Below are 10,812 nucleotides of genomic sequence, written 5' to 3'. Positions count from 1 at the left end.
TAATTCCTCTGTAGAATTGGATCAGCAGCTCCTTGAATAGAATAGGAATGTAGGGTGTAGTAGAGTAGGGTAGGGTAGGGTAGAGTAGAATAGAATAGAATAGGAATGTAGGGTGTAGTAGAGTAGGGTAGGGTAGGGTAGAGTAGAATAGAATAGAATAGAATAGAATAGAATAGGAATGTAGGGTGTAGTAGAGTAGGGTAGGGTAGGGTAGAGTAGAATAGAATAGAATAGAATAGAATAGGAATGTAGGGTGTAGTAGAGTAGGGTAGGGTAGGGTAGAGTAGAATAGAATAGAATAGAATAGAATAGAATAGAATGTAGGGTGTAGTAGAGCAGGGTAGGGTAGGGTAGGGCAGAGTAGAACAGAATAGAATAGAATAGGAATGTAGGGTGTAGTAGAGTAGGGTAGGGTAGGGTAGAGTAGAATAGAATAGAATAGACTAGACTAGAATAGAATAGGAATGTAGGGTGTAGTAGAGTAGGGTAGGGTAAGGTAGAGTAGAATAGAATAGAATAGAATAGGAATGTAGGGTGTAGTAGAGTAGGGTAGGGTAAGGTAGAATAGAATAGAATAGAATAGAATAGAATAGAATAGAATAGAATAGGAATGTAGGGTGTAGTAGAGTAGGGTAGGGTAGAATAGAATAGAATAGGAATGTAGGGTGTAGTAGAGTAGGGTAGGGTAGGGTAGAGTAGAATAGAATAGAATAGAATAGAATAGAATAGAATAGGAATGTAGGGTGTAGTAGAGTAGGGTAGGGTAGAATAGAATAGAATAGAATAGAATAGAATGAGCTGGACGGGACCTTGGAGATCTTCTAGTCCAACCCCCTGCTTAGGCAGGGAACCTTATACCATTTCAGACAAAGGGTTATCCAATCTCTTCTTAAAAATTGCCAGTGTTTTGGGGGACATGATAACCATCTCCTGGTACTTGAGGAGCTGCCCCAGAGAGGAGGGGATCAACCTACTCTATTCTATTCTCCGCATCTTCTGAAGGTACGTGAAGAAGTAGGTCTTCTAGTTTAGCCCCCTGTTCAAGCAGGAGAACCTATACCATTTCAGACAAATGGCTGTCCAGTCTTTTCTTAAAAACCTCCAGGGATGGGACACCCTGGTTAATTGTCTTCACTGTTAGGAAATTTCTTATTTAATTCCAGGTTGCTTCGCTCCTTGATTAGTTTCCACCGTTGCTGCATTTCTCTGTTTAAAAATTCCAGAAAATTGGCTGTCCAATCTCTTCTTAAAAATTGCCAGTGTTTTGGGGACATGATAACCATCTCCTGGTACTTGAGGAGCTGCCCCAGAGGAGGATCAACCTACTCTATTCTATTCTATTCTATTCTCCGCATCTTCTGAAGGTACGTGAAGAAGTAGGTCTTCTAGTCCAACCCCTGCTTAGGCAGGAACCTTATACCATTTCACACAAATGGCTGTCCAGTCTTTTCTTAAAAACCTCCAGCGATGAAGCCCCTGCAGCTTTGAAGGCAAAGCTGGGCCACTGGTTAATTGTCTTCACTGTTAGGAAATTTCTTATTTAATTCCAGGTTGCTTCTCTCCTTGATTAGTTTCCACCCATTGCTTCTTGTCCTGCCTTCAGGTGCTTTGGAGAATAGCTCGACTCCTGCTTCTTTGGGGCAGCCCCTGATTGCTCATTTCCTGATTGCTTATTTGTAGCCTATGACTATCATTAAGTATTCAATCATTAAGTGTTAAATTTGTACTATATGACTATCATTAAGTGTTGTAAGTGTTGTACGTTGATGAAGGTATCTTTTCTTTTATGTACACTGAGAGCATATGCACCAAGACAAATTCCTTGTGCGTCCAATCACACTTGGCCAATAAAATTCTATTCTATTCTATTCTATTCTATTCTATTCTATTCTATTCTATTCTATTCTATTCTATTCTATTCTATTTACACTAAGAGCGTCTGCGCCAAGACAAATTCCTTGTGTGTCCAATCACAGTTGGCCAATAAAAAAATCTATTCTATTCTATTCTATTCTATTCTATTCTATTCTATTCTATTCTATTCTATTCTATTCTATTCTATGACCATCATTAAGTGTTGTAAGTGTTGTACCTTGATGAAGGTATCTTTTCTTTTATGTACACTAAGAGCATATGCGCCAAGACAAATTCCTTGTGTGTCCAATCACACTTGGCCAATAAAAAAAAAATCTATTCTAATTCTAGTCCTTCTTTCCATGAAACTAGACATACCCAGTTCCTGCAACTGTTCTTTGTATGTTTTAGCCTCCACCCACGTAATTATCTTTAAGAAAACAAAACAAATCTATTCAGCTACTAAAATGACATTTCCCACATTTCTGAAATGACTGGGTGTCCCCTGTGCCAAACGGGCCGTCTTCTGTTTATATTTTTCTGGCATGACTACTGAGACAATTTCTACCGGTTGTGAAGCAGGAAATATATGTAAAAATGGAAAGGGTAGCCATGGAAGAAAAATAAAAGGTAAATTCTCCTTAGGAATCATCTCATCGCCTTCCTTAACAAGCCCCCAAATAGGGGGCAGGGCCTGGTTAAGGTGGTTTAGATTTTGGGGGGGGAATTGAGTACCGCTGGGATGAGAGACCACTAGGAGATGCCTTGGCTGCAGGCTAGAGTGGGGAGTCATGAAATCATTACTGGTAGAGGTGATGGCAGAAATTAGCCCCCACCCCAGAACTGGCCCTGCCTGGAGAATACAGGTAGTCCTCGACCTGCGACCACAATTGATCCCAAAATTTCAGTCGCTAAGTGAGACCGTTGTTAAGTGAGTTTGACCCTGACCCCTGACTTTTCTTGCCACGGTTGGTAAGTGAATCACTGCGAATTATTCGATGTTACATCGTCGTTAAGTGAATTGGCTTTTGCTGGTCAGAAGGTCGCAAAAGGGGATCGTGTGACCCCAGGACACTGCAACCGTCGTAAATGCGAGTCAGTTGCCAAGCATCTGAATTTTGATGACGTGATCGTGGGGATGCTGCAACGGCCATAAGTCTGTGAAAAACAGTCGTTAAGTCACTAATCCAGTGCTGGTGCAACCTTGAACGGCCACTAAAAAGATGGTCGTAAGTCGAGGACTGCCTGTATAGGCAGTCCTCGTTGTACGACTACAATTGAGCCCAACCTTTCTGTTCTTAAGCGAGGCATCTGTTAAGTGAGTTTTGCGACCTTTCTTGCCACCGTTAAGTGAATCACTTGCAGTTGATAAGTTAATAGCCCGGTTGTTAAGTCAATCCGGCTTCCCCATTGACTTGCCTTGTGAGAAGATCGCACAAGGGGATCACCCGACCTTGGGACACAGCGACCGTCATAACTGCGAAGCATTTGCCAAGCGTCTGCAATTTGTTTTTGTTTTTTTTATTGAAAAAGTTTTTAAAAAAACAAATACATTTTCCCCCCTTTTCCCCCCCCCTCCCTCCCAGAAAACCCCTTCCCCTCCCCCCCCCGGCTTCCCGGGTCAATCACAAGGTATTGTTATACATAAACCAAACATAGAGTAAAATTTTTCCCTTCTAATCCAAATAACCACATCCAAAGCTTTTCGTCTCCCAACCCCCTCCCCATTACATAAAATAACTTCCTAATTATTCAAAGGCAATCTGATATTTCTTAATCTGATATCTGTTTTGTAGATAATCAATCCATTTTTTCCATTCAATTAAATATCTTTCCTGCGTATTGTCTTTTAAAAACGCTGAGATTTTAGCCATCTCAGCCAAATTAATGACTTTCAGTATCCATTCTTCTATTGTAGGTATCTCTTCTTTCTTCCAGTATTGTCCAATCAACAGTCTTGCTGCTGTTATTAAATTCAGAATCAATTTAGTCTCAATCCCTGTACAATCCGTTATAATTCCCAAAAGGAAAAATTGTGGCAGGAACTTTATCTTCTTCTTCAGGACATTTTGAATAATCCACCAAATTCTTATCCAAAAGACCTTAATTTTCTTGCAAGTCCACCAAATATGAAAATATGTAGCGTCATCACAATCACACCTCCAACATTTCGCTTGGATATCAGGATACGTACATGATAATTTTTTGGGATCTAAGTGCCATCTATAAAACATCTTATAAAAATTTTCCCTTAAATTCTGTGCTTGTGTAAACTTAACATTTCTAACCCAGATTTTCTCCCATGTTTCCAACATTATTGGTTCCTGAATATTCTGTGCCCGTTTTATCATACAGTCCTTTACCAAATCTGCAATTTGGATCACGTGATCATCGAGAAAGGTGCAAAGGTCATCACGGCCCTAAGTCACATGTTTCAGTGCGGTTGTAATTTTGAACGGTCACTAAAGCAAACTGTTATAAGTCGAGGACTTCTTCTTCTTTTTTTTTGCAACCTCCCTTTTTGGGTTTTTTATGTTTGCTCTCCACAAACTGGCTTTCTTCCTTCCCTTTTTAGAAGCGCTGCAGGATTACACGGGAGGCAACCTCACGGTGTCTGGATCGAAGGCCACCGCGGGGATCTTCGCCACCTATCCGGCTCCTTACGTGTCTCTGGGCAACGGCTTTCTCCAGGAGGTTGGCATCCTAGAACTGATGGCTAGAAGCGAGGGCCAGTTGGCTCGAGTCCAGGGGTGTCAAACCAGGGGTGAAATGCTCCCGGTTTGGACCGGATCGCCCGATCCGGTAGCGATGGCGATGGGTGGTTTGGAGAATCGGTAGCAAAAATCCCTGCCACCTCCCCCCATGCCCAGCTGAGCTGCGCAATCATCAGAGGCTTTTATTTTTTTACTTTTAAAAGCATTTTTTCTTTGGCCAAAAAAATGCCTTTAAAAGTAAAAAAAAAAGCCTCTGATGATCGTTGCGGTTTAGGTGGGATCGTCGGAACCTTTTAAAAGCATTTTTCTATAACCTCTTCATCCGAAGAGGTTGTAAAAAAGTTTTTAAAGGGTTCTGGTGATCAGGCAACTCAGCTGGGATCGTCAGAGGAGCCTTTTAAAAGCTTTTTTTTTAAAACAACCTCTTGGGCCGAAGAGGCTGTAGAAAAAAATGCTTTTAAAAGTAAAAAAAAAAAAGCCTCCGATGATCACCCGGCTCAGCTGGGACCGTAAGAACCTTTTAGAAGCATTTTTTCTACAACCTCTTCAGCCTTTTAAAAGCATTTTTTTACAATCTCTTCAGCCGGAGAGGCTGTAGAAAAATGCTTTTAAAAGCAAAAGAAAAAAAAAGTTGCCCACGGCCACCCAGTCACATTACACCCCCCCCGCCAAGCCATGCCCACAGAACCAATAGTAACAAATTTTACATTTCACCCCTGTGTCAAACTCAGGGGTTGTTTAGATCTGGCCGGTGGTGGGCTCCAATTCGTGTGACAATCCAATCCAGTGTTTCGTGGCTTGTACAAGTCAGGCAGATCGTCTTGAAATCTATTGGGTGGACTCGCCTGACGCGTTGATCCTTGTCTTGCCTTCTTGGGCAAGAGAGAAAAAAAAATCCACTTCCTTTTGTGTGCAACAGCACTTCGGATACCCAAAGTCCGTTTTCATGTCTTCTCTAAATCTGTACTTCCGCTGGCTGAGCATACTCTGTAGGTGGGGTCCTTCTTGTTCTTTGAGCTGGGCTTTTTTCTTGCAGATGTTTCATGACCCAACTAGGTAACATTCATCAAGTCTGGAAGGGAATGGGGTTTACTCAGGGCTGGGCTGCTGCGGGTTCGGGAGAATCTCTAGCTAAGATTCAGTGCAGTTCGGAGAACCCCCCAAATCTCACTCCTGGCTGGCCCCGCCCTGGCCCGCCCCACCCAGGAATCCCCATGCAGCCCACTTTTTTATTTTATTTATTTATTTATTTTGTCACAATAATATATGTAACTATCATACAGAAAGGTTATATAGTATATAAAGGTATAAGCATATATATATATATATATATATATATATATATATATATATAGGTCTTTGGTTATTGGGTTTTCTCCGTGTAAAATTGGAAGTGTCTTGGCGGCGTTTGACGAAGTCTCATTCGTCATCTTCAGGCTTCAGATCGCAGCTGTTTCTTAAAGGAAGAAACAGCTGCGATCACACATTGCTCCCAGAAGCACGGCTGAAGCCTGAAGATGACTTAATGAGACTTCGTCAAACGTCGCCAAGACACTTCCAATTTTACACGGAGAAAACCCTAACAAACAAAGATGAGATATAACACCGTGAAAACCTCAGAAAACAAATATATATATATATATATATGTTTTCTGAGGTTTTCATGGTGTTTGTATAGGTCTTGTTATTCGGGTTTTCTCCGTGTAAAATTGGAAGTGTCTTGGCGGCGTTTGACGAAGTCTCATTCGTCATCTTCAGGCTTCAGCCGTGCTCCCAGAAGCACGGCTGAAGCCTGAAGATGACGAATGAGACTTTGTCGAAACGTCGCCAAGACACTTCCAATTTTACGCGGGAGAAAACCCAAATAACCAAAGAAAAAAAAAACCCAAAAAAACCACAATAGGACAGGAACGGTAGGCACATTTGTGCGCTTATGCACGCCCCTTATGGTCCTCTTAGGAATGGAGTGAGGTCAATAGTAGACAGTTTTTGGTTAAAGCTTTTAGGATTATGAGAAGAGACCACAGAGTCAGGTAATGTGTTCCAAGCACTGATGATTCTGTTACAGAAGTCATATTTTCTGCAATCTAGATTAAAGCGGTTGACATTAAGTTTAAATCTATTGGTTGCTCTTGTATTATTGCAATTAAAGCTGAAGTAGTCTTTGACAGGAAGGACTTGGGATGCAGGTTAGTGCAGGGCACGCGTCAAGGCTTGGAGAGGGTAAACAATGGGCCTACCGGAAGTTCGGGAAGGCCTCCAGAGCCTGGGGAGGCCCTTTTCGCCTTCCCGGAGGCTCAATGAAAGCCTCCGGACCCCGGGGAGGGCAAAAACGCCCCCACCTTCCATGTTGCAGCCCAACTAGCCCACGCCCACCATGGTCACGCCCACCCAGCAACCAGGCAAAGAACCCCTTGCTAAAATTTTTGAAGCCCACTCCTGGGTTTACTTTCTGTTCCTATATAATAAGAGGCTACTGTCAGCAGCTAAGGTGATCCTGGAGACCAAAACATATGGAGAACGGCTGCAGGATTTGGGTTTGAGTAGTCTAAAGAAAAGAAGGATTGGGGGGGGGGGTCACATGATAGTGGTATTCCGATATTTGAGAGGCTGCCCCAAAGAAAATGGGGGTGTCAAGCTATTCACCAAAGCACCAGAAGGCAGGACAAGAAACAATGGATGGAAACTAATCAAGAAGAGAAACAACCTGGAATTAAGGAGAAACTTTAATGGTGAGGACAATTAACCAGTGGGACAGCTTGCCACCAGAAGTTGTGGGTGCTCCATCACTGGAAGTTTTTAAGAAGAGTCTAAACAGTCCCTGGCCTGAAATAGTATAGGTTCTCCTGCTTGAGCAGGTGGCTGGACTAGAAGACCTCCACAGTCCCTTCCAGCTCATTCTAAAATAATAATGTACATACAGGAAGCAAACTCCATTCCCTTCTAGCACTGATGAAGTTACCTAGCTGGGCCACGAGACGTCTGCGAGAAAACCACACAACTCAGAGAGGACCAAGGGCCCCACAGTCCTCCTCCCTCTGCTCCACACACCCCATTCCCTTCTAGCACTGTTGAAGTTACCTAGCTGGGTCATGAAACGTCTGCGAGAAAATCCCATAGCTCAGAGAGCACCAAGGACGCCACAGTCCTCCTCCCTCTGCTCCACACACCCCATTCCCTTCTAGCACTGATGAAGTTACCTAGCTGGGTCACGAGAAGTCTGCGAGAAAACCACACAGCTCAGAGAGGACCAAGGGTCCCACAGTCCTCCTCCTCCTTCTGCTCAACACACCCCACTCCCTTCTAGCACTGGTGAAGTTACCTAGCTGGGTCACGAGACGTCTGTGAGAAAACCAGAGGGGACCAAGGGCCCCACAGTCCTCCTCCTTCTGCTCAACACACCCCACTCCCTTCTAGCACTGATGAAGTTACCTAGCTGGGTCACGAGACGTCCGCGAGAAAATCACACAGCTCAGAGAGCACCAAGGGCCTCACAGTTCAACCCCGAGCTACAGATATTCTATTGAACACCCTACTCTGTGATTGTCCTGAGCATTCACGCCCTTCTTCCTCTTCCGCAGGCTATTGCAAGCAGCCTGCTTATGATTGGTGTCCTCGCCATCCACGATAGGAAAAACGCCGGGGCCCTTCCGGGCACCAATGCCTTCATCACTGGGTTGCTGGTCGTGGTGATTGGCATGTCTATGGGGATGAACACCGGCTACGCCATCAACCCTTCCCGGGATCTGCCCCCGAGGATTTTCACGGCCCTTGCGGGATGGGGCTTAGAGGTGTTTCGGTGAGTTGCCGGCACTGATTTAGTTTACCAATGAGTAGGCCTATCATACCGACTTTAAGGTTGACACCCTTATAAATTGATTGATTGCCATTGTACAGGAATAACGGTAGAATTAAATAAGTTGGAATGGTGTAAAGTCGGGGCTGCTTGGTAACCACCCCGGAAGGGAAAGGGGAAGGAAAGAGGAGTAAAGAAGGAAGAAAGTAGGTAGGCAGGTGGGTAGGTAGGAGAGAAGGGAGGGGGAAGAAAGGATAAGAGGAGGAGAAGGAGGGGAAGATAGAGGGTTAGAAAGGATGGAAGTGAGAACTGGGAAGGAGGAAGGGAAGTAGGAAAGTGAGGAGGAGGATGGTGGGGAAAGTAGAAGGATGAGAAAGGTAGAAAAGATTAAGGAAGGGAGTGGCGACCGAGCAGGCCCGATTGAGCATAATTTGAGTATAGGATCAATTGTTGGATAAGTGATTGTACTGTACACTGGTTAAATTGTGGGAATTATTATGGAAAATAAAAAACTTTTTAATATATATAAAAAAGGTTGACACCATGTGTGAACTTCAACTCCCAGAATTCCCCAGTTAGCCATGCTGGCTGGGGAATTCTGGGAGTTGAAGTCCAGACACCAAATGGGCAAGGATGAGACACATGTGGACTTCAACTTGCAAAATCCCCCAGTTAGCCATGTCGGCTGGGGAATTCTGGGAGTTGAAGTCCACATATCTTCAAGTGGCTAAGGTTGGGAGGTTGGGAGACGTGTGTGGGCTTCAAGGTTGATACACATGTATGGACCAACTCCCAGAGTTTCCCAGCTAGCCATGTTGGCCTGAGAATTCTGGGATTTGAAGTGTACACAAGATTGAGATACATGTGTGGACTTCAACTCCCAGAATTTCTTAGTCATGCTGGCTGTGGAATTCTGGGAATTGAAGTCCACATATCCTCAAGTGACTAAGGTTGGGAGATGTGTGTGGGCTTCAAGGTTGATACACATGTATGGACCAACTCCCAGAATTCCCCAGCTAGCCATGTTGACCTGAGAATTTTGGGAGTTGAAGTCTACACATGGCCAAGGTTGAGACACACGTGTGGACCTCAACACCCCACAATTCCCCAGTTAGCCATGCTGACTGGGGAATTCTGGGAGTTGGAAGCCCATCCAAGTGGTCAAGGTTGAGATATGCTGGTTTAGGGTCTACTGCTGACCTGGCCTTCCTTTTCCTTTCAGAGCAGGCAACTGCTGGTGGTGGGTGCCGTTGTTGGCCCCGACGCTGGGATGCCTCGTTGGGATTTTTATCTATAACATCCTGATTGACTTCCACAATCGCTCCCCGTCGGATCCCGAACCTTCAAAGCAAGACCCGGAGGCCGAGATGACGTCTCCTATGTGACTGCTGCTTTGACAGGATTCTGGGGTTTTTTTGGGGATCCCTGAATATGCTTTCCTTCCTGGTCCTCAAGGAAGAGAATACATGACATCCTTTGGGGAAGGCAGGGAGGAGAAAGATCGAGTCGGTCAACCCCTATGGGGGCTGCACTAGGGAGCGTGCGCCTTGCTCAACGTGGAGGCATCTACCCATCTCGAAGCCCTGGAGACCAGCTTTGATCAGGGATGGAAATTGGACACTTAAGACTTGGAAAAAAATAAATCTAGCTGCTAAGATGAGTGGTGGAGACATGAGTGGGAGTCCATGTCCCAAGGGGGCTCCATCCCTGTTCATTTCTGGTCAGAAACCAGCTGAGATCCTCCTAAAGGTATCACCGTTTCTTTGGAAGCCAGGGTTGCTTTGAGACAATCCATCTGAGGTCAACACCACCACTACCCCCTGCGCCAGAGGCTCTCCTCTACTCCTGGGACCATCTTCCCTAGCATGCGGCAACCTCTGTAAACTTCTCACCCTGTAGGCTTGGACTAATCGGCTGGGGTATGGGAAATGGTTGGAAGGAAGGAAAGAAAGGAAGGAAGGAAGGAAGGAGGTAGGGAGAGAAAAAGGAATGAAGAAAGTTGAGGGAGAAAGAGAAGGTGGGAGGGAGGAAGGAAGGAAAGGAAGAAGGAAAGAAAAGGAAGGAAGGAGGGAGAGAGGGAGGCTGGAAGGAAGGAAGGGGAGGAAGGAGAAAAGGAGGAGGAAGGAGGATGGAAGGAAGGAAGGAGGAAGCAAGGAAGGAATGGAAAGAGATACAGAGAAAAGGAAAAGGAAAAAGAATGAAGAAAGTTGAGGGAGAAAGAGAAGGTGGGAGGGAGGAAGGAAGAAGGAAGGAAAGGAAGAAGGAAAGAAAAGGAAGAAAGGAAGGAAGGAGGGAGAGGAAGGCTGGAAGGAAGGAAGGGGAATGGGAGAATGGAAGGAAGGAAGGAAGGAGGAAGGAGAAAAGGAAGGAGGATGGAAGGAAGGAAGGAGGAAGCAAGGAAGGAATGGAAAGAGGTACAGAGAAAAGGAATGAAGAAAGTTGAGTGAG

General features: G+C 44.7%; 1 protein-coding gene across 2 annotated transcripts in view; it reads left to right on the top strand.

Moving 5' to 3' along the window:
- Positions 1-10,019, top strand: part of LOC131192620 (aquaporin-7-like) — a 17,309-nt gene extending 7,290 nt beyond the window's left edge. For both annotated transcript variants that reach the window (XM_058171942.1, XM_058171943.1), the window contains exons 5-7: positions 4,430-4,548; positions 8,150-8,367; positions 9,587-10,019. In XM_058171942.1, the coding sequence (XP_058027925.1) occupies positions 4,430-4,548; positions 8,150-8,367; positions 9,587-9,749 (500 nt within the window). In that variant the 3' untranslated portion in view covers positions 9,750-10,019. The remainder of the gene's footprint in view (positions 1-4,429; positions 4,549-8,149; positions 8,368-9,586) is intronic.
- Positions 10,020-10,812: the final 793 nt, after the last annotated feature.

This window comes from Ahaetulla prasina, chromosome 2, assembly GCF_028640845.1.
Source record: "Ahaetulla prasina isolate Xishuangbanna chromosome 2, ASM2864084v1, whole genome shotgun sequence".
NCBI classification, from domain to species: domain Eukaryota; kingdom Metazoa; phylum Chordata; class Lepidosauria; order Squamata; family Colubridae; genus Ahaetulla; species Ahaetulla prasina.
The sequence above is the reverse complement of the archived record's forward strand: the minus strand, read 5'-3'. Positions and strand labels throughout refer to the sequence as shown.